This window comes from Colletotrichum navitas (genome assembly GCF_030913465.1).
Source record: "Colletotrichum navitas strain CBS 125086 chromosome Unknown LY79scaffold_3, whole genome shotgun sequence".
In the NCBI taxonomy this organism is placed as follows: Eukaryota; Fungi; Ascomycota; class Sordariomycetes; order Glomerellales; family Glomerellaceae; genus Colletotrichum; species Colletotrichum navitas.
Window position 1 is genome coordinate 274,166 of NW_026850549.1, and position 22,205 is coordinate 296,370.

Below are 22,205 nucleotides of genomic sequence, written 5' to 3' on the forward strand. Positions count from 1 at the left end.
GTTCTTTGCAACTTCATGTTACAGAACCAGACGCCTAATGTCGACTGCCTCAACAACGCTAACCTCACTATATAAGCACATTGACGACGTCGAAAGACTTGACTTCTATGGCCCGGGGGGCTATCATCCCATTAAGATTGGGGAGAGACTTCGAGACCGATATATTGTTGTACACAAACTCGGTTTTGGTAGTTACTCGACCATTTGGCTGGCGCGAGACGAGCAATTAGGCAAGTATGTGGCCATCAAAGTTAGCACGGCGGACCACAGCTCCCAGGAGGCTGATATTCTGAGCCAATTCTCCGCCCGTACCGTCGAGAACGTACAGTTTGGCGGAAGTTTAATCCCTGTGATACTGGATCACTTTAACCTCAATGGACCAAATGGAACACATCTATGCTCTGTCACTGCGCCGGCAAGATGCAACGTTGCCGAAGTCTTGGAGCCAGGCTCTGGCCCGTTCCAGCTTCGCGTCGCCAGATCACTTGCCGCCCAGCTTGCTATAGTAGTTGCATACGTCCACCAACTGGGTTATGTTCACGGGGGTGAGTACATGTACTTGGCCCTGCTTGTCCTTCCTGGCCATCTCTAATGGTTAGTAGACGTTCATATAGGAAACATCCTTCTCCAGTTGCCAAGTTTCGATCATCTTTCCGCCGAGCAACTATACGAAGAATTTGATCCGCCAGAGCCTGAACCTGTTGTCAGAGTTGATGGACAACCGCTCTCACCAGGTGTTCCACCCCATGTCTATCCGCCGATCTGGCTCGGTAAGCCTGGCAATGAAGTCACCCTCACTGAAGCCAAACTCTTCCTCGCCGATTTTGGTACGGCGTTCTGCCCTGTGCACGAATCAAGGTTTGAGTCCTATACGCCACTTCAGATCCGTCCACCTGAAGCAAGGTTCGAGCCGACAACGCCGCTGTCGTATGCATCTGATATTTGGAGTCTCGGGTGTGTAATTTGGGGAATACTTGGAGTGAGGCCATTCCTCGATAATTGGTTATTTGGGCCAGATGATGCCACTGCGGACCAAGTCGATGCCCTTGGATCGATGCCCAATGAGTGGTGGGAAACTTGGGAGGGGAGGTCAAAACGGTTTAGCGAAAATGGGAGGCCAAAGGAGGGGCGTGAGGTATGGACTTTTGATCAACGGTTTCAAGATGCAATCCAGGAGCCGAGAAGGAGAAGGGGACTGGAGGCGATGAGCGATTCGGAAAGAGATGCTCTGTTCAAGATGATACGGGGCATGCTCGTTTTTAAACCTGGTGATCGTCTGAGCGCAGAGGAAGTGCTGCGATCGGATTGGATGAGGACGTACGCGATTTCCGAAGCTGAGAAGACTTGGGGACGGAAGTTGCTCTGCAACGACCTCTCGCTCACAAATGGATGTACTGTATAGATAAAATACTACATACTCCATTAAACCCTACGATTGAACAAGTACAACCATCTGCACGTAGCAATTTCTTTGTGATTGGCCACCACGCTAAACTCTATGATCTTACCGACCTACTATGCTTTCACTACGACCTACACTAAGTATTGAACTATATATAGTACGACGGACTTATCTAAACGTGTTGAAATGCCGTCGTCTAGATTAATAGATGTTCTGGTCACTAGTTAGATCCCTCTAAGGCTGCGCAATGTCGTAAAGGCATTACGACACCAAGGAAAAACAATGTCCCTTCGTTAATAACCATCAAGAAAACACTACCTAAGGAGCCAACGCTTAGTGTACAACCTAGGAATACAGCTATGCCTTGGCTTTGCTTTGCTAACTTTAAGACATATGTGCTAGTCTATGTTATTTGCATTGTTCTTACCTAATCTGGGGTTTATAGGACATGAGGATGTAAAGACGTATCTAGGCTCTGTATATTACGTAAGACCATAATCTTGTCCTGCTTCCTATAGAAAGACTACAGTGTATAACAAGAACTGCTCTTAACTTTCCTAAAGCCTTCTAAGTCTTAGTCTCTCGCCTTCAGCAACAGCAGTAGCCACCTCTTTAGCTATTGCTAACATATGATTCTCTGAGAATGTTTCATTACACGCTAGGCCCCCTTAACAACTAAACCCCACTGTCGACATTCTTCTCGCCCAGAACAGTCTCTCAACTCTCCGAAGAGGAGGTACTCCTTACGTTCCATTAAACACACAACTAAGCTAACGGCTTTATCTGCCATTAGGTAGGCTAACGCTTACAATGTAAAAATATACCAACTAGTAATCCAAGCAACGCATTAGGCCTTAATACTATTACACTAATAGATACTTGCCTTTACGTAGGCTATAAGGTTTCTTTATAAAACAAGTAAACATAAAGCTATAATAATGTTATAATTAGAAAAAGTTTAAAGACTTTATCTTATATAAATACTATACCTAGGCCACAAAGTCCTTATTTATATCATTTTTATATAAACTTTGTACAACTTTATTATTTCAACTGTAATTAATTCTCTTTAACTAACTTATTAGAGTTTTAGGCTAATGACAGCTGGTGACATTGCAACTCTAGGTACAGCTGTTACTCTAGCTTTATCTTTAGTTGCAGCGCTATTTTATTCTTTAGCGCTTCTAGGGCCAAAGGGTTATCTTATAGAAAATAAAGATTAATCTTAGGGATTTATATCCCTTGACATAATTAGCCTAGGATAAACTGACGCCTTGTATTAGGGTTATACTTTAATAAAACAACGCTCTTTGCTTTGCACTGTAAAACATGTTCCTGTCTAAAAGGGTATTTGTTAACAACTGCTAGTAAATAAGGCAGTAGCAACTAAGAAATTAGCTAGCTTTAATAACAATATTAGTTAAACGTAGAGTACTACAAGGGGCGTTAGGTCTTATAAGACTACTCCTGTCCACTTATACCAAATTAGTAGAATATTTTCTTGCGTAATCTTGTCACTAGGAGCATTATTATAATTAAGGAGAAAATAGTATCCCTAGTTATTATAGCCAAAATTGGCGTTGCAAGAACGCTACTGGTCTATTAAGGGTTCAAAATCATAGCTCTAGATTTTCTAGTAGATTCTGTTCTTTATAAGCCTTATCTTTTTATTATAATATTTTCTAAGTACAAGGTATATCTTTGTCTATATAAGAATACGCAGGGTCTTTTTGCTCCTGAAATTGTCTATTGTTTTATCTCCTGTTGCGTACTATACGGCTAGTTCCTCCATGATGCTGATGTTCTGGACAACGTTGTCTGCGGGAAAAATGCTCTTGGCAAAAATGGCTTTGAGGCCGCTGTCGGCGCTGTGATGAAAGGTCGGAGGTACGGAGTACTCCAGACTATTTAAATACGATGTAAATCATGTGACCGACAATCCCTCCTGTGACCTTCTTCTTGATTAGTCAATCCTTCCCATACATAGATACAGTACAATAGCTATGTATCCCAGCTCATATTAGCACAGTGTATATTCTCATACTATTCCCAAATTCTTGAGTCTAAAGACAAGCTGATAGTGTCCCTCCCCTGTTTACCTAAGAGTACTACACATAATAACAGTAATAAACATTGTATCCTAAAGGCTATAGGTTTAAATTTTTTCTCTTTTTTTTTAGACTTTTTTTTAACTCTGACACAGCTCTGCTAGGGAGGATTAGAATATTACTAACTTACCCTGCTTCCTACGCTGTGCTCTAGGTCAGGATAGGCCAAGACTCCCCCTTTTTAAGTTGTGTTATCACTAAATCCACTATCTACTGAGGTTTATTACAGTTATTATGCACAGTACTCTCAGGTGGACGGGGGGGGACACTATTAGCTTGTCTGATCACTCATGTGAGATAACAAAGAAGGTAAGAGTAGGACTGCTTCTGCGCTGACATGCCAGATGCTGGCAGTGTGGCTTGATGTACCGTGCATTAGGTACAATGCTCACAAACCTGAATTTGGACAACTAGCGTATTCTAGGCCAGGTTTCTTTGCACTGTATGTGCCTGTATCATCGTACATAAAGCCGAAGCTCCCAGAGCTGGCCGCCTTCTTTGTATTTTCAACTCAACCTCTTCGCAACGCACTACACTTTAACCTGCAACAAATCATCACTTGACTCGGCATGGAGAATCCAAAACGCTATGACGTGGCTCTCTGGCAGGTACACGAAACCGAAAACGACTGCGAGCTCGTCATACGAACCAATAACGGATACGCCTTCTATTGCAGAATCTTTCCGCATCATCTTCGTCAGTCGCCCAAAACCACAAAGCAGTACTTCAAGTGCTTAAAACTCCTGAGGTCTGGCGAAGAAGAACAGGACGATTTCTATGTGGAAGATGCGTGCGACTGGCTGTCACACTTGTTCCAGCCTCTCATCGCCCAACTGGCATTATCATCTCCAGCGCTTCCCGAGGAAAGTCCCACACTCGATCAGTATCTTTTCCCTCAGCATTTCGTCTGCGATCTAGAAGTCATCGACGAAGTCTCACGACCGTACCTAGCGGAGGACCAGGACCACGGTTGGTCTAGGCCGGTTCTGGTCGTGAAAGACGAATTCATCAAAGACCTCGACCAATGGACTCGATCTTACCATCCGTCCGATGTCCAGCTAGTTTACAAACACCCCAAAGACGTCTTAATCAAACGACCAAAGAAAGTTCTTGTTGATGCAAGCAAGGGTAGCGAGACCACGTGTTTCTTCAAACCTTTTGGACTCTCACTCGGTTCAGTGCATGCGAAGAAGGAGCTTCTTACTTTGAGGGAAGTTACACAGCTACCTCGTGCCCCGGAGGCATGGGTCTGTCGCCTCCATGGTGTTGTTCGAGAGGGAAATGTGTTGATGGGCATGCTATTCACCTGGATCGATGCAACGGGAGTACTGGGTAGAGCAAGAGCTGAGAATAGTTCATCCGATATCCGAAAACGTTGGGCAGCACAGATCCGCACATCACTCGAGAAGCTGCATGATAGAGGCATCATCTGGGGCGATGCAAAAGCCGATAATGTCCTGATTGACAGGGACAACAATGCCTGGGTCATTGACTTTGGGGGCAGTTACACCCCTGGATGGATTGACAAGGAGAAGGCTGGGACGCTGGAAGGCGACGCACAAGGTTTGGCAAAAATACTCGATATCCTCCGTTGACACAAACTGCATTCAATGGAAACATCCAAGTCCTCCCTATTCCATCTACGGAACACGACAAGCTATTCCGTATTTAATCTGCGATTCTAACCCTTATTGGATTCTACTTCATGGGACGACAAAGCCGATAGTTGCATTTGTCGCATGTTGATCGGGGACAACGAGGTGCAGTATTGCTCGAAGCAAGATCTGAGGGACGCCCATTTCGAGAGACAACTTCAAGGTCACTATGAAGGTCGCTCGATCTCACTCCCAGGTGCCAACGAGGACAATTAGTGTCCGCAAAGGTTCAAGGTCAATGGAGGGAGTCCCGTCGGACGAGGGAGCGTAGGGAGAGATTGAAAGAGGAGATCCAGGACTTGGAGGTTGAGATGGAGATCTTGCGTTGACAGGACTCAGATGTTACGACCCAACAAGACTATAGGCGGCCGGAGCCCCTGGAAGCGCAGGCAGCACAGCATCTTGTAGGCCAACGGAAGGGTGACTCCCCACGGAACAGAAGAACTATAGAACAGGTTATATAACTGTCACAGACAGTACCTCTAGGGCCTAGAGAGCTCTATGCCTTATAAGGCAGTGTTGACAGCAGTGCTGGCAAGAGTGTCAGCATTGGCGGATCTTTTGGCCTAGTGGGTTTAGGCTGGAAGGTCTATTGGCAGGAGCGTCACTGTCAGCGTCCTGTTACAAACAGCTAGCAGGAAGGCTATGTCAAAACATGTTATAATGAATCGTGAAGGTGAATGTTCGGATTTTAGTTACCCTGTAATATTTTTGACAAATTACAAGGCGTTGTTTTTGCCAGCCTGAAGCTTCGAAACATGACTTGCTGAAACCTTTTAGACATGATGTCAAGTTCGACCTGCGGCTTTTCCTGATACATCGTTTTAATAGCGTAGAACGAAGGCTCAAACGAGGTCATGTGGTTTACTGTGGTTTATATCGACTTGAGATTGATCAAAAGATCATTATATCATTACGTTATACCACATCTGCTAAGACATTCGACATGTCTCGATCCCTTGCCCGGCATTCTATTTCCTTCTCCATCCGAAAAAGGTTGAGAACATACGGTCTGCCTGGCCAGCTGTGAACTCATTTGTGCTGTAGTTTTACGGTTAACTTGGAGCATACAATCGATGGAAAAAGTCTCCGAGTGGCCGAACGAGACCCGAGGGATGCTTACCAATCGTCCGCCGCGTAACCCATGAAGTTGTGAACGGGATCCAAGCCAGGAAGGTTCGGGCAGGTATCCAAGCCTTCAGGGCAGTCATACGCTTCTGCCGCCTGGGCAGGTGTATCCGCAACAAAGTCTCCTGGATTATCAGAGCAGCCACCGGCGAAGGTATGGTTGAGGCCGAACCAGTGACCGGCCTCGTGGACAGCGATATGGCCCTGGTTCCATATCTCGAAGCCGCCCTGCTCGACGGTGAGGCCTGGCATGGTCATGGCGCTGATCTGGCAGGAGTCGGTGTAGAACTCCAAGCTGCCAGGGTCTGCGATGACCGTGGGGAACTGGCAACGGCCCGTCGCGCCGGGCGCGTAGCTGCTGTAGAAATAGAGATTCATGACATCGTATCCGCCTTTGCGGGTGGCCTTCAGGTAAGCGTTGTACTCATCCTGGTGATTCTCCCAGCCGTTCCCCTCGTTGACGAAGAACCCCGATCCGGTGAGGTTGTTGACGACGCGTTCGGTTGAGTTGAGCCGCAGGTTGATGTTGTGCTTCGCAAAGGAGTCGTGCAGGACTTTCCACTGTGCGTCGACAATCTCGTCAGTGATGAGATCCGCTTGGGCTTCGGTGCTGGCGATGTGGAAGTTCACGTCGACTGTGATGTTGCCGGGGTAGTCTTGGCGATCGGCCGTCAAACCAGTAGATTGGACTGCAGTATCAGAGATGGGGCCGTCGTCGGAGACCTGACACCCGCGCCGGAAGGGCATGGGCAGCTCAGCGAGGGGTACACTGCTGGCGAGGCCCAGCGAGGCCATTCCAATCGTTATTAAGCTCTTCATGCTTGCAGTCGTCTTCATCGATTGGCACTGAGGTCTGAATACTGGAGAAATGTCGTGAGGTGCTCCCGGCTTTTATCTCCATTGTCTTCGTGTTCCGGTCTTGGCTCGACTCAATCGGGATTACCCAGCAGTATCCACCTTCCTCGTATTGCTGGCATGTCTGTTTAGCTCAGGTTCTTATTGGCCAATTGAGCGGTTCATGCACCTATATCCAGATTCTCAGGCATGGTTTATGTTGCCAACAGCCGTCGACTCCATCTCCCGCCATACTACTGGCATGACGATCGATGATCACTTTATCCCCAACTGACACCTTCCCAAACAGGCCTAACTTACATTAGGCCGAAGTAATCTTGCCTGATCGGGCTTGATTTCGATTGTTTTCTTTACTTCTTGACCCATTGCACAGAAAACTCACCCCGTGATTGAGAATGGAGCTGGTTCATGGTCGAACTTCAGCCACTTATTAGTCTCCGTTGTAGACTGGGGCATGTGAGTTGAGCCAATGCCAACGTCAACAGCAGAGAATACCTATGTAATTTCGTACCACGCTCCGTAAAACATCTTCCCTACCAAATCCTCGACATCTTCTCGTCAAGCCCACAAGGCACCCTATATTGTATTCTTTCCGGTAGGGATGCGTCCCAACAAGGTGGATGTGACGCTGTCCTAATCGCCCTCTGCAACATTAACATCCATGTACGCACTATCAGACTGCTTCCTGCGCCATTGTTCTCATCGAAGACAGATAATGATACATTTTCGGCCTCGGAATTCACCCTTGGCGTCATATATGTAAGGTTTCCGAGATTCAGAGTCTTCAACTCTGAACAAAGTTAGATGGCGGCGCCGGCTGGCAAGTTTTGTGTTGTTTTCGCATTCCAGCTTGCAATTGTTGTGTCCGATGGGGACGCCCCCACACGGACGAGATCAGGTAAGAGGACAAACAACATCCCAGACTTCGTAGACGAGCTTCATCATTATATGATGAGTTGGAGACGAACGCATCGTGTAGCCTACGAGAGTCAGCTGCAATACTGAGGTCGAGCGTTCGGGACTATCAGACTGTGCATGAGAGGACCTGCCGGACCTCCAATAAATTATACAGCGTATTACTGGTAAACGATCCTCCAGATTCCGACCTGGACGATATAACGGATGATAACAAGGACCCCAGCCTTGAGCAGATCGGGTCCTGCCGCGGGTTGTTATTCATAGACCAATCGCTGTATGGACGGCTGGCTCTGCCGCCCCTAGGCGAGATCCTGGTGTGGACCTGCGTGAAGATCATACTCCGGGTGAGCAAGATGCGGAAAGCTCCGCGGAACCCGAAAACACTCTCTCCCGTACCTCGACTTAAAAGCCTGCCTTGCTAGTGGGTGGTTCAAACCTGGGAGGGACTGATGAAGCAGGTGGCCTTTGAACAAGGTTAATATTAACTGACCTTTGGGTTCTCCTCATTCTACTCTTAAGCCGCTCCATCAAGGCGGCAGGATTACCACGTCTTCCACCCAGCACCATGTCCTCACCACCCTCTCTCTCACTTTGTGCTCTCGCGGTGTAGTCTCTGACGAGAAAGACCCCCTCCGCAGACCAAAAACACGCGCGAAGCTACGCTAATATGCTGTATACCCGGGCCCACGTGAGCACAGAAGACCCTCCTCTGCCATTATCCCCGCGCCGTCATCCAGCATCAACCCCCCCCTCCCCTTTCCCTCCTCACAGCTCCTTCTCCAAGACCTCGAACCACAAATCATCCCGCAGCGCCTGGCCGTCCACGAGCTCCCCGTATGGAAACTCCCTCCGCTCCCCGGTCCTCGCGTACCCCCTCCGCCCGTACCAGGCGACCAGCTCCTCCCGCGTCCAGATGACGCACATCTCCATCCGCCGGGCCCCGAGCGTGCCGCGCGCGAACGCCTCGGCGTGCGCGAGCACCGCGCGCCCCACCCCGCCGGCCTGCCGCGCCGGGTCGACGGCGAAGAGGCCAAAGTACGCGACGGCGGGGTCCGTCCCGCTGCGGGCGACCTCGCAGCACGCCAGCGGCGGCGCGGACGAGGCGGCGGCGGCGGCGTCGGCGGCGTCGGTGACGACGAGGACGACGCCCTCGGGCTCGGCGATCTTGGCGAGCAGCCCGGCCTCGTCGATGCGCTTGTCGGCGACGAGGTCGGCCTCGGTGGTCCACCCCCTGCGCGAGGACTCGCCGCGGTAGGCGGAGCGGATGAGCGGCAGGAGGACCGGGACGTCGGCGGGCGTGGCGGGGCGGAAGGATAACCGTTTGGGGGCCGAGACTGTCATTTTTCTTTCTTCTTCTTCTTTTTTTTTCTACGTGTGTGTGGGCGTGTCTATAAGTTTCTGCAGTAACCAATGCTGTTTGTTGCCTGTGTGTGTTCCGGTATGGATGGTGGATGTGTTGGAGCGGTGAGGTGGCACCCAGCCAAATGAGCTGCTTTCCAGGGGTAAAATAAGGTTTTTTTTGTTTCAACACCCCCGAAAGTCTATGATGGGCCGACTTCCAAGGGAGTACGACGTGTTGGACGCAATGTGTAGATGGATATATACAGTAAAGAGGTCTTGGGGACCTGTGCCAGCTCAGCGGAAAGGGCGACGAAGAGAGAGGATATCGTGATATGTGGAAACCCCCTGTCGAGAGCTGCACGAATTAATAATCAATGTACTCCGTAAGTCGCCCTCCCGTCCCTCATAAACATTTTTTTAACACGTTAACAAAAAAGAAAAAGGCTCCGGCCTCGGAACCCCCCCCTCTTCCCTCAGCGATCCACACCGCGTGGGCCATGAACAACGTCTCCCCCGGCGGGCTGCGCAGGGCGAAAAGCAGGGTACATGCCGGCCAGCCTTTGCAACGCCGTTCAAGGCGGGAGAAGGGGGTTAATAGCAACATACACTAGGTAGGTATAGCAGCTGGTTGATAGGGAAGTTTACATGCTTTCCCTTCCCCCCCTCACGTTCGTGACTCGAGATGAGCATCTGCATACCGTGGCACCCCCTCCCGGGATTCACGGCTTCACGACGTGCCAAAGACACCATTATGCGGAACAGAAAGAGATAGCTTGTGACCAATGCCTTGTTCTCGCTCGCTCAAATCAGAAATCAAGGAGGGGGGGAGGCCAGGTAAGAAATGGGTATTCGTTCGACGCGTCAAAGTCTACATCAAGAAGGGGCTGGCTGGCTGGGTATGAGGCTGTGAGTGAGGGGAGGGGGGTATCAATGCAAACGCGCAAACCAAAGACGCAGATGCAGATGCTATATACCATGCCACTTCTAGAATCCTCTTCTTTTTCTTCTTCATCTTCCTCCGCCCGTATTCGTCCCGCCCTACGTCACCTCCCCGTTGTTCCCGGGCAGATCCGTCCGGAGAACCGACCGTCACTTCCTCCCCTTGGGCGGCGACGGCATAATGACCCCCAGCGCGCTGTCCCACACGCTCGCGCTCACCCTGGCCGGGATCTTGCGCCCCCGGAGCCGCTGGTCGATCAGCCACATGCCCACCACGAACTCGGCTTTGCCGAGCATCCCCCTCCGCCCCCGGTCCACGAGGTCCCACACCTCGGCGAGCTCCTCCGCCGGCAGCCGCGACCGGCGCCAGATCTCCCGCGCCACCACGTTGACCACGCAGTCGCCGGCGTCGGCCGGCGACGGGCCCGGCGGATCGAGCAGCAGCCTGCCGCGGTTGCTTGCCCACAAGGCCTCGTACCGCCGACGCTCGCGGGCGGTGATCTCGTCGCGCCACCGCCGCCGCGCCCCCTCGCGGTGCGAGTGCTTGTTGCTCGCCCGCTGGTGCCTCCTCTTGCGGATCTCGTCCTCGTCGTCCGACTTGGACGGCGGCCGCCGCAGCGTCTGCCGCAGGCGCGGCGATCTTGTCCGCTGCTGCTGCTGCTGCTGCGCCGAGTTGCCCGTATTGGAGGGCGTCAGGCGCGCCGCGGCGATGGATCCGGCCATGATGGCGTTTGAGAGCGCGCTCAGTGGCAGGTTTGTGTTGGACGACGCCGGGGTGCGCCGTGGGGTCGTGTGGCTCGGCGAGCTGTTTGCCGAGGAGCGCCCGGGCGTGCTCTGGGCCGAGTATACCGGACGGGGAGAAGGGACCACGAGCGGGGCGTGATGGGGTATGGCTGTCTGGCCGGATTCAGCCGATACAAACGTGTCGTTGGAGGAGCTTGTATCAGCAGTGGAAGGCCGAGCCTCGCCATCGGAGCGACGGAACGGCTCCTGCAAGGGGCCATGGCCATAAACCGTTGCTATACTTCGGGGCTCGTGGAGTGGCGGCGCGTCTGCTTCCCTCGACTTCTCACCCGTGCCCCGCGGTTGGGGAGGTGTCGGGGGCCGCAACTTGGCCCTGGACGCCGGCCTCGTGGGCTTGGGGGAGACGACCTCGGTGTCTGCCCTCTTGATCACCGGCGGCGAGCTGGTGGCGGTCTGCTGAGCCTTGGGCCGCGACCTCCTCGGTTCTGGGGTGGCAGGCGGCAGCGGCTTCGACTCGGAACTCGTGGTCTGCGTGATGGGAACCCGCGTGAGCTGTGACTTTGACCGTATCTCTGGCACCTCCAGAGACATCGGCGTCGTCGCCACGGTAGGCTGTGTCTTCATGGCCGGCGGCAGCTGCTCGGGCTCGGACCGCTTGGGAGAGATCCTCGCCGGCGAGAGCAAGGGCTTGACGGGCTTGACGGGCTTGACGGGCTTGACGGGCTTCGACGCGGGTTTCTTCGCCTGCGGCGTAACCTCCTCTATGGGTTCTCGCCCGTCGACCGCCACAGGCGTTACCGGCCGCGGCTTCGGCTTGGGGACCATGGACCTCTGGGCGCCAGACCCCTCAGTCTCCTCCTCCACAATTCCCATTCTCGAGGCCTTCGCCCTCGACGGGCTGAGGTCCCTATCTGGCGTCAGCGGCCGCACCTGGGGCCTTGCGCTGTCCCCGCCGCTCCGCTTGACGGGGTCGACGTCGTCGGATCCCCTCTCGAACATGGCGAGCAGGTGTCTCGTCGCCGGTATGGAGCTCGTGTCGGGCAGGTCGAGGCTGCTCACGACGCTGGACGACCCGGCGCTGCCGCGCCTGCCCGTCTTGGCGCCGGCGAGGCGGGCGTTCTGCATCTGGTGCAGCTGGTTCAGCTGGGCGGGCGTCAGGGAGGACGGGCTCGCGTGCAGCTGCGGGCTAGGCGAGGCGCTCCGCGACGCGGCCAGGGTGGCGGCGATGTAGCTTGGGCTCTTGGGGTCGAGCCTGGTATGCGGCGTCAGGTGCGAGGGCGTAGGGGTGGCGGCAGCGGGGCTCGAGGCGAGGAAGTTGGACAGACGGTCCCGCATGTCAGCGGTTCCGTCGCGGCCGAAGCGGTCCCTGTCGTCGGGCGTCGTGGCCAGGCTCGTCCCCGTATGCTGGCGTTGTACCGGGCTCGCGCTCGCACTCCGGTCGTGGGCGGAGGCGGCAGAAGCGGCGATGAGGCTCGTCCCGCGACGGCGGCCGGGGGTGGGTTTCGGGGGCGGGACAGGCTTCGGCTTCGTCTTGTTGAAGGCGAGGTTCGCGCCCTTGAGGGCAGCGGCCGCATCGGAGGCACCACGGGCGGCGGCAAGGGAGGAGGAGGAGGAGGGGTGGTTATGGTGGGCGTTCATCATCGTGGCGATGGACGGCCGCGGGGTGTCGTGGTGGGAGAAGGCAGCATCGGAGGGTGCTTTTTCTAGCAAAAAAGGACGGCCCAGGTGGTGATGAATCAATGGATCGTCAACGTTTCGATCATTATGGGAGGAGCTTCGTCATGGGAATTGTGGTCGGTGCGCGCGTGATGGCAAGTCATTCAGGATTGGTTACGTGTTGTCGTCGTGGTGTACGGACAGAGGGCGTTTGTCCGGTGTCGAAAAGTAAAAACAAAAATACATAAATAAAAAAAGGAGGCGGGTGAAGAATGTTCGATGTCTCTCTCGGATCCGGTCGGGATGAGCGGTAGGCAGAAAGAGAGTGTGGGAATGGATCACATTCGCATCCCGGCAGCTGAGCTCCAGCTTCCTGCGGAGATGCGCGCAGGGTGGGGGGAGGGGGGGGGGGGGATGACTTTGGATGGCCGGATGGACGGGGATGAACTTGACAGAGGGAGAATGAGGATGAGAACATTGGTGCAAGATGGAACGAACGGGTGGCTCGTCGACCTGCAGGAAGGGAGCATTCTGCGTAGGGTTCCTCCTCGGAGCACGTTTAGGGCTGAGACACGGCTTATCCCAGCGAGGGAAAGGCCTAAAACATGGCAAACTGAGGTACCGTTACAAGGCGGTCCCCCGTAAGGTCGTACAGGTTACACCCTCACTCACTACCTACACTCGGGTTATCAGTACCAAAAACAGGGCACCCGTTTCCTATGTACCACAACTATCCGTACCGCCAAACTGTATTCTGTTTTCTGTCACCCGAGTCCATATTATGCCTAAATACCTCTAGGTACACACCTACATACCTAACTACAGGCGGTACCAGAGACAGAGGGCCGAGACATAGCTGTGGGGGTGCTGTCTCGGACAAATGACGCATACACACCAAGGAACGTCAGCGAAGATCTCGACATCACCGGCGTCATAATAGCGGAACCCGAGCAACTGGGTAGCTACACAACCTGCCTAGGTAAGTTACTTACCTAGCTTACCTAGGTAGGTATAGGTAGTATTAATCTGCTGTACGTAGTAGGCAGCTCGGCCGTCGCATTTCCCTCATAAACCCCGTGGCGCGCGGCATATCCCTTTCCCTCCCTCCTCCTTGCCCAACTTGCCCTGGAACCTGACAGCTACGCCGCCCGTCCGTCCGTCCATCCATCCATCCATCCATCCGCCTTGCCTCTCTTAGCTCCCGTCCGTTGTCTGCCCACCTTTCCGTCGCCGCCGCCCTTCGTCTTGCATTATTACTGCTGCACCACATACACTTGGCCCGAACCCCGAATTATCGGCACACCGAGAGTCACGTAATCAACAGGTATGAGAATGAGTGATGTATCTGTCCATCATCTCGTTTTCCATTTCCTACACTAGAGAAGAAGCAGCAGAAAAAGAAAATAGACCTCTTATGCTTGATGGCCAGACACACGCAGGGCAAAACAGGCAAAACAGGGGGAAACAACAACTGACAGAAAAAAAAAAAGACCAGGAAGGCGAGGTCCGCTCCGAATCCAGGCCCGGGGCGGCCATCTAGACGCCATGAAGAACCAACAACTCCGATGCCATCCATCCATCCCTTTGCTTCAATTACCAAGGAAAATTTTTACCCGTATAGGGGGGGTGTGTATTTCCGACAAAAAAAAAGTGAACAGTCGTTGGTTGCGGCTGTTGACGATCGGAGAGAGTTTTCAGGTTGGCCATTGACCACAAAACCTCCAAAACGAGGAGAAGAAAAAAAAAGCCTCGCGGCCCACGCCAATCCCATATGCCCGGAGACAAGAACCTGCAAACCTCCGGCATGGTCCTCCGCTCTCACCGTCTCCTCTCAAACATAATCAGCCAAATACTAACGACAAGAGAAGAAGAAGGAAGCCAAGAAGCGTCCGCAGACACCGGGAGATCCTCGACGGCAGCGCTGTTGGAAAAAGAAGAAAAAATAAGAGGAGACGTGTGTCGTGACCGAATGCATCGTTCAGACATGAGAAGCGTAATCATCCGACGTTATCATCAGGTTGAAGAAGATTCAGGACTGGCATAGAACAACACCAAGACGCCAAAAGACGCCGTGCTTCGTTCTTCTTCTTCTTCAGTATCCGTCTTCGTCTGTCCACTCGCTGCCCGAGATGACGCGGTTGCCCTCGCCGTCGCTGTACACATGCCCACCAGGTGCCGTCATCGGGAAAGGCCGCTGTCTCTTGGGATCAATCGCCGGCGGCCGGTACACCCCTTCCAGCTCCATGGGCTTGCCGCGGGCCGCCCGCACCTTGGCGTAGTATGTGTCCGTGACGTCTTGTTCAGGCTCGCTGGCGTCGTCGTACGTTTCCCAGTTCTCCGAGCCCGTCACGTTGCTAGACCCGTTGGACGAGTTGGAGATCTGTCGGGGTGGCGGCGCTTGAGGGTAAGAGGAGGCGGGATATTGGCGTATGGTCGAAGAGTGATATTCGTGTTGGGAAGAACCGGCCGAGTGGTGAGAGCTCTTGGACGCGTAGGACGCGTGTGATGCATGGGAGGCGTGCGAGGCATGCGATGTGTGCGACAAGGTTGAGTTGGCTCTCATGAGAGACGGATGCTGGCAGTCGTCATCATATGGGTCCTCCAGCTCGACCTGCCGCACAATGCTGCCACCCAGTCCCGCCGACTTGTACGGGTTTACGGGTGTCTCGAGCTCCACCGTGTTCAGATCCCGCATCCTTGGAGGGGGAGCACGCATTTGGCCCCCACCGCGGACCGTCGCGTACGCGTCGATCCGAGAGGCCGGCCTCTCCAGCCTGTCGGGAGAGGTGTTGCCGTACTTGAGGTTCGCCAGCGGGGGACGTGCCGGGATTCTCGAAGGGCTGCCCGGCGGTCTGTTGAGAGTCTGCGCCCGCTCTCTGACGGAGCCCATGGCAGAACCCGGGCGGAGTATTTCCTGGCTCTTTGCATGGGCAGAGACGGGCCTGGCCTGGCTTGTGCTGGTCATGCTGTTGTTGGTGTTGGAGCGCTTGATTGAGATGGGTGCAGGCGTAGGAGCCGGCGTCCTGACGCCGTTCCGCGTCGGAGGTCTGGCAAGGCTCGCCGTGCTGTTGGCCCTGGCGTGTCCCTTGGGTCTTGTAGCCGACGCCGGAGTCGCTCCGACGCCGGGCGTCTTGGATCGCGGGCCGGGAACCGGTCTGTCTCCTGCTTCGAGGACATCCAGGTATCGCTCGCCGTGGACGAGGAACGGCCGTCCATAGTCGTCCTCGAAGCGCTCGAGCGTCTTGCGCAGATCGGCGGCGATCTTGGGGAGCTCCTTGGCGATGCGCTTACGCATCTTTTCTTCCCTGAGTAGCTTGCCGGGATCGCGCTTCTCACCCTTTTGTCCTCGCATCATCAGGCGAGAGGCATCCTGGCTGGATGCTGCCAGTTCGTCCCGCTCCTGGGTCAGGCTCTTGTGCTTGTCGATGAGCTCGAGTGTCGGCGCGCGCTGTTCCTTGAGAGCCTCTAGTCTTTGGATCTCGCGCTCGTGGGCCTCGAGAAGGGCGTCGCTGTACACGTCGGAGAATGCGGGGGTAAACTCGAGCATCTCGTCCTCGGAGAGATATAGGGCATCCCACAGCTCCTGCAGCTTGTAGCGCGCATCCTCGACGAACAAGTGCAGGTTTTGTCGCTTCAACTCGTTCAAGCGGTTCAGCTCGTCTTCGAACTCGTTGATTTGCCTCACGCCACAGCCCCGGTTGCTGTTGAGGAAGGCCTTCCTCTCGCCCATGTCCACCTCGAGCTTTTCCCAGAGAGCCTCGACGGCCGTCTTGAGGTCCTTCAGGCGCTTCTCGCGGTTCTTCTTCTCGTCCGACAGCTTGTCGCGTTTGGCCTTGAGTCGGTCGAGGTCTTCCTGGTGCAGGCCCAACTGTTCGGGCGAGTCGCGGTAGTTCTTAACAATGGCGCCGTCTGTCTGGGCTTGAGGAGTGCCCAGCTCGGCCCAGAGCTGGATGATGTTCTCGCACAGGGACTTGACCGTGGCGATGCGGCGGGTGTACTCTTCATACACCCTCGTGAACTCATGGTCGAGCCTGTCCACATAGGAGGGCGATAAATCGAAGTTGGGCGGGATGGACTGGTTCGGGCCGGTGGGGGGCAAGGGAATCTGGACAAAGGTTGCTTCGAGGTGGGAAGAGTATGATTCCAGGGCTTCGACAAGTTCTGAAGAAGCCGTTAGCGGGATGCTCAAATGGTAGGTCGTCATGTCGGGACCGACTCACTCTTGACTTGCTCGAAACGCTCCCTGTGCAAGCGGGCAATCTGCTTATGCTTCTCCCTGAGCGTTTGCAAACAGCGCGTCAGGGGATATGTGATCTGAAGGTCTTCATTGGGGCCACGGCGGGCGCGGCTGTCGTCGAGTGATGTCTCCATTTGTTGAATCGTGGTGATGATGCGCTCGGCTTCCTCAATCATGTCCTCTTTTTCGCTGGTCACGATGTGTACCTGATCGGTGAGGGTCTTGGAAAGGGCCTCGAAGAGCTGTAGAAGAAAGCGGTCAGTGGAGTCAGCGCAAGGGGGGGTGCGGGAGAGGCGTACGGCTTCCTCGCGCTTCTCGCGATCATGGTTGGGAACGCCAATCTCATCAAACAGATCGTGCAGCTGGCCAATAATGGTGTTGACCTGCTGAGACAGGTAACCGGTGTCCATGGTGAATTACGTCGACAAAAGGGAGACCCAGGATAGGGAGACGGACGAAACAAAAAGGTGGGTGGGCTGCTTCGGGAATTTAGGTAGTGTAGTTGGTTGCGATTAATGCAGTGGCGGGGGATTCTCGTAGACTAGGCAGGAAAAAAGAGTGGGTGCAGCGCAAAGGCTGGTTCGGTTATATTGATGCTATTCACAATAGCGGGGAAGCGATGGGAGTTGCTGCGAAAGCGACGGGGGGGGGGCTGTAACCGAGCAAGTCGATTTGTTGTTTACTTTGACTCGGGGTGTATTTGGCAATGGGTAGGCGAGCTCCTTTGTTGGCTGGCCGCTTTGCGACAGAGACGATGATGAATAGCGAAGGATCACCGAGAGGCGTGCGGCGAGTAGTGCATCGTCCGGCAAGGGGATGGAAGGAGAGGTGAGAGATCAATCAATCTGCAGTCTCTTTGGATCTGTGAAGCCGAAGAGATTTGTCCGAGACTGCGAATCGGGACCAGTTTGACGATGTGGTGGGCGGCGTTGGAGGAGGGAAAGGGGGCCGAGGAAGAGAGGGAGAGAAAAGAAGGTGAGGGAGAGGAAGATGGATGGTGACGAGACGAAGATGCAAGCTGCGTGATGAATCGCCGGTTGGCGGAGATGCAAGGCAAATGTGATGTGTGGGCGGGCGGCAATGGTCGAGGCTGGTATTTTCCCGCTTACAGGCTCGCGAGGTGGGACGGTATCCACGGCAACGTCCAGCACCCCCTGTTGTCTGTTGTCTTCCCTGCCCGTCCCTGTCTATCCCTGCCCTATCCGACCCTGGCTAGTGCTTCGGTCTTCCTTGTTCCGCGGTACGTACCGCCTCGGACGGTGCCAAACGCTGCGCTGTCTTTGGTAGTGGGTTTCGGGAAACAGCTACCCCGCCATTGGCTAGTTTCTTGTATACTCCGTAGTAACTTGTACATTACATCGTACCTGCACTTACCGTACGCCATTGGTGCACCTCTCATTGGAAGCTGCGAATCGGTGTGTACTTAGATGCAGTAGGTACTCTGTACTGTACATTACCTAGGTAGGTAACCTGTAGTAGCGCCACGCAGCTACCGGTTGGTCTGTATACAACTAGTATACTCCGTAGTGTGGCTGTTTGTTGAGAGGCGGAATGATACCCTGGTCCCTTAGTTAAGCCGACAGCTAGCGTCGTTGCACCCCGTTCAAACGTGGGAAAGGGCGAGCAGCCGCAGCATCTCGAATTATCTTATCGTCTGTCTGTTTATGTCGAAGGCTGGGGGAGGAGGAGGAGGAGGGGGGGGGACCGCATGGGTTGATTTCTTGGTTCTTGGTTCTTGGTTCAATGACGATGAAGGCCGCATTGCGCCTTTCCCACATGGACTTGACGGGACCTCGAGATGGACGAGTCGCATCGTACGTACCTCCGTATTCGCAGTAGGGCTGCACTATTTTGGATGACAAACACGGACGGACGATCAAACAGATGCCGCAATGCCAGAATGTCGCAAACACACACCATCAATCACCCGCAGCTCTGGTCCTGGTAGCGCATCGGAGCATTCGCTCTATTTGCATGGGCACCTCACAACACAGCATCGCATCGCATCGCATCCCGTCGCACCGCATGACACCGCAACGTCGCCAATGGACTCACTGCAAGTCATCCCGCTGCCCCCAGCAACGCAACCAACCCGAATACCGTAATCAATGTCGCGTGCAGCTAGCTGCGTTGCATCAGGCTACACTCATGCACCTCGTAACCCGTTCCCTGTTTCTCTGTTTTCATTCATTGCTCTCTCTCACTCTCACTCTCGCTCTCACCCTCACCCCCCCCCCCCCCCCCCCCCCACTTACTCATTCACTCATTCACATATCACACCTCATCATCGCATTCGACCCGATCCCCTCGCGCAGCATGCATGCATGCACGCACGTACTCTCGCGCGCGCCCCTCCTACCACCACAATAAAAAGCCCGACTGAAGGTCGTCAAATCATGAACCCGATCTGCTCATTTCGGCTCTTTCCCATCCCATGTTTCCCTCCCCCCAGCCTGTCCCACCCTACTGTGGGTATCTTTGAGCGCGGGCTCCAGCGGTGAGGCACAGCCAGCCAGCCCGCCTTTCTTGCACCTGCGCCTCCTCTCACCACACTTTCTTCTTCCCAAACCTTCACAAGCCCGTCCGTCCTCTCCCTAGCACCAACCACGCTTTCTTTTCCCATCGAACCTCAACCGTTGTCTCAGATATTGGCGTTGAGCTGCCACTAGGTATCCTTCTCCCTTGTTCCTTTGTCCTGGAAACCACCCTCCATGAAACGACAAAACGAATTCAAATGAAATAAACAACTCCCAGTCCATCTGTCTCTCTAGCCCCTTGCCCCCCCCTCTCTCTCTCGCGCGCCTCCACGTCCATCACTCCCTCCCCCAGACTCGGGCCGAAAATCCTCCTAGTCGGATCCCGTCAGCTTGCTGGATCCCCCTCCTCGACCTGCCCAGCCCAGCCCAAGTCCATCGCGGTATAGGCCGGCCCGCAAGCTAACAGGCTCCAGGACCGGAACCTCGGGGCTGGGGACGCGAACCCGCCGTCTCTCCCCTTGCAAGCCTGTCAAAGTGTCGGCTTAGCGTGCGTATGTTCGTGACTTACCGACGTCATTGCCGGCCTTTGCCTCCCTTCTGAGGTCCGTTGCCCGGTGGATTCCTCAATCGCAGTCGTGACCGTGATGCCTTCAGACGCAGCTCTGCGTGGGTCCAGCCGACGACATTATCTGGCCTCTAATAAGCACATGGATCCTTTGCGGGTGGTTGGTCCGGCCAGCCTTGACGTAGTTTTGATGCTCGGGCACTTGTCCGATATTCTTTATTGCCTGTTTTCTTGTTGCATTCTTCATGCGCAGCAGCATGTTTTGTCTGAAGAGTGCGGCACCGCATGGAGACATAATCTTCCTATTAGTGATTCTTCTTACCAATTCAAGGCGCTCTCCCTCTCTCGGAACCTCACACGGGCGGGATACCATCTCCCGCCTGATCACCTGCATCCACGTAGCCGCGTGTCTCCACGGCCCACACCCACTAGCGCCCGCCAGACTTATCTGGTATCCGAGCTATTTCCATCACGCCTTTCGCTTCGGGTGTTGGCGGGACTACAGATGTGAGCGGACAATCGCGGTCATGACCGTTGGCACTGCTCAACCCTCATTTGGTCCTCTTGATACAGCAGCCATGGACATGTGTGTGCACCTGTCAACCTATCGCCATCGAAGAGTGTACCCAACCAAACTGTTTCTGTTTGTCGTACCCACATAACTCGTTGATCGGTACTTGAGACTATGCTGCTGCCTTAAGCGCCCGCCACCCGCAACCTACTACACGTCCCGCCCTCGCAGATGACAGGCGGTGTCTGTCCCCCCCTGTGCCGGTTGCCCGCCACCTCGTCCATCTCATAGCCGCCGTGCTGCCCACTCTTCTCGTCGCCCGCGTCCGCGGGGCCCGAAGCCCGCCTCTTCAGTCTCGCCCGTCGTTGAAAGTACCCCGCCGCCCCGAGCGCGATGATCCCGAGCGCCACGCCGATGCCGATGCCGGCTTTGGCGCTGGTGCTCAGCCCGCCGCTGGAGCCGGAGGAGCCACCCATGGGGGATGCCGCCGCTGCCGTCGTCTCCGGCGCGCGTCTCGAGATGAACGGGGACGCCCGAGAACTGTGGCTGTTTTGGGCTTGTTTCCCTCCCCGTCAGCCATTCAGGTCCGTGTGAAAGACTGCAAAAGAGAAAAAAAGTCGGGGGACCTACCGAGTAGATACTGCGGAAAGCAGACGTCGCTCGCCCAGCTGGGGTCGGTGCACGTCCCGTGGGCGTGGCCGACGCCGCTCATGTCCCGAGCCGCATCGTTGTCGTTGTCGTCGAGACGGCAGAGGCCGTCGCGCAGGCACGCATCCGCCGACGCGCAACAGACGCTCGCGGCCGCCTTTGCGTCGCACGGCACGTCGCCGCTCCGCTCGCCGCCGGGGTGGTAGCAGGGCCCTTGGGCCGTAGCGAGCCGGAGCAGCAGCGCTGTAACGCCGACGAACGCGGCGCTGCGCGTCAGCATCATGTTGGAACGAACTCTCGTGAGGTGTGCTGAGTGCTGTTGCCCCCCGGAAGATGCAGGCTGCGATGCGAAAGAGAAGGATGGGCCAGTGGCAGTGCGGCTGACGTCGAGTTTTACGGGGGGGCGAGGTAGTCATCATTCGTTGGAAGAAATATCCTGCACGGCGAATCCGTTGCGCTGGCAGGGGTCATTGCCAAGGTAACCCAACAAGGGAAGGCGGAAATGTATGCAAGAAAACATCTACTGTAGTCACTACCTTGTGTATGTAATCAAACGGGCTAGGGTCCAGCTTCGCTTGGACTCACACGAGTCTCCTACCGATGAAGTGAAGCCCATTAACCTGCGCATAAAACTAACGGTGGTGGTATGTGGATGGGATGTTGTATTGTGTCACTACAGCTTTTGAGACGGTTGCCACGAGTGTCGCTCAAACGACGTCTCACATCTCTGAAGAACATGACAAGAATGAACCACGTCTCCGTGGCTGGACGACCGGGCCATCCGCCAGGTCTGGTTCGACAAGATCGCCGTCGGCTCGACGTTCAAGGACGTCGACCCGGCCTAGAGACGGCGGGAGGAAGAAGGTGGTGGGTGGAAGTGTTTGGGACTTCGTTCTGGTGTACATATATACATGGCAGTCTTGGCAGTCAACGCCCCATTTCCAAGCTTGACGGCAATCCTTTGGTGATGATCTAGAGTGACGTCCAAAGCAATTTGCCTATGGCGTCAGGCATCTTGTAC

At 54.6% G+C, this 22,205-nt stretch overlaps 7 protein-coding genes across 7 annotated transcripts; 2 read left to right on the forward strand and 5 right to left on the reverse strand.

Moving 5' to 3' along the window:
* Positions 1 to 37: 37 nt before the first annotated feature.
* LY79DRAFT_505419 (kinase domain-containing protein) lies at positions 38 to 1,402 on the forward strand (the record flags this gene model as incomplete). Its single annotated transcript, XM_060553621.1, has 2 exons — positions 38 to 545; positions 600 to 1,402. 2 exons carry the CDS (start codon positions 38 to 40, stop codon positions 1,400 to 1,402), a joined length of 1,311 nt encoding a protein of 436 aa, XP_060419587.1.
* A 2,677-nt stretch (positions 1,403 to 4,079) lies between these two features.
* LY79DRAFT_586441 (uncharacterized protein) lies at positions 4,080 to 5,105 on the forward strand (the record flags this gene model as incomplete). The annotated part of the gene is made up of 1 exon (XM_060560638.1): positions 4,080 to 5,105. The coding sequence occupies one exon, from the start codon at positions 4,080 to 4,082 to the stop codon at positions 5,103 to 5,105; it is 1,026 nt and encodes a 341-aa protein (XP_060419588.1).
* A 605-nt stretch (positions 5,106 to 5,710) lies between these two features.
* Positions 5,711 to 7,202, reverse strand: LY79DRAFT_536422 (metalloprotease). The gene is made up of 2 exons (XM_060556597.1): positions 6,289 to 7,202; positions 5,711 to 6,206 (listed from the first exon to the last, which is right to left on the reverse strand). The coding sequence occupies exons 1-2, from the start codon at positions 7,128 to 7,130 to the stop codon at positions 6,137 to 6,139; spliced, it is 912 nt and encodes a 303-aa protein (XP_060419589.1). The 5' UTR covers positions 7,131 to 7,202; the 3' UTR covers positions 5,711 to 6,136.
* Positions 7,203 to 8,831: 1,629 nt separating this feature from the next.
* Positions 8,832 to 9,407, reverse strand: LY79DRAFT_665503 (acetyltransferase; the record flags this gene model as incomplete). The annotated part of the gene is made up of 1 exon (XM_060563075.1): positions 8,832 to 9,407. One exon carries the CDS (start codon positions 9,405 to 9,407, stop codon positions 8,832 to 8,834), a length of 576 nt encoding a protein of 191 aa, XP_060419590.1.
* A 1,089-nt stretch (positions 9,408 to 10,496) lies between these two features.
* Positions 10,497 to 12,731, reverse strand: LY79DRAFT_505258 (uncharacterized protein; the record flags this gene model as incomplete). Its single annotated transcript, XM_060553600.1, has 1 exon — positions 10,497 to 12,731. One exon carries the CDS (start codon positions 12,729 to 12,731, stop codon positions 10,497 to 10,499), a length of 2,235 nt encoding a protein of 744 aa, XP_060419591.1.
* Positions 12,732 to 14,712: 1,981 nt separating this feature from the next.
* On the reverse strand, positions 14,713 to 17,574 carry LY79DRAFT_203917 (microtubule associated protein). The gene is made up of 3 exons (XM_060551475.1): positions 17,283 to 17,574; positions 16,967 to 17,225; positions 14,713 to 16,907 (listed from the first exon to the last, which is right to left on the reverse strand). Exons 1-3 carry the CDS (start codon positions 17,391 to 17,393, stop codon positions 14,839 to 14,841), a joined length of 2,439 nt encoding a protein of 812 aa, XP_060419592.1. The 5' UTR covers positions 17,394 to 17,574; the 3' UTR covers positions 14,713 to 14,838.
* A 3,147-nt stretch (positions 17,575 to 20,721) lies between these two features.
* LY79DRAFT_665506 (uncharacterized protein) lies at positions 20,722 to 21,467 on the reverse strand (the record flags this gene model as incomplete). Its single annotated transcript, XM_060563076.1, has 2 exons — positions 20,722 to 21,092; positions 21,167 to 21,467. The coding sequence occupies 2 exons, from the start codon at positions 21,465 to 21,467 to the stop codon at positions 20,722 to 20,724; spliced, it is 672 nt and encodes a 223-aa protein (XP_060419593.1).
* Positions 21,468 to 22,205: the final 738 nt, after the last annotated feature.

Coding starts and splice junctions, on each gene's coding strand:
- LY79DRAFT_536422 (XM_060556597.1), bottom strand. CDS start 7,130: ATGAAGACGACTGCAAGCATGAAGAGCTTAATAACGATTGGAATGGCC. Junction 6,207..6,288: donor GGTTACGCGGCGGACGATTG/GTAAGCATCCCT, acceptor GTAAAACTACAG/CACAAATGAGTTCACAGCTG.
- LY79DRAFT_203917 (XM_060551475.1), bottom strand. CDS start 17,393: ATGGACACCGGTTACCTGTCTCAGCAGGTCAACACCATTATTGGCCAG. Junction 17,226..17,282: donor GCGAGAAGCGCGAGGAAGCC/GTACGCCTCTCC, acceptor TTTCTTCTACAG/CTCTTCGAGGCCCTTTCCAA. Junction 16,908..16,966: donor GCGTTTCGAGCAAGTCAAGA/GTGAGTCGGTCC, acceptor CGGCTTCTTCAG/AACTTGTCGAAGCCCTGGAA.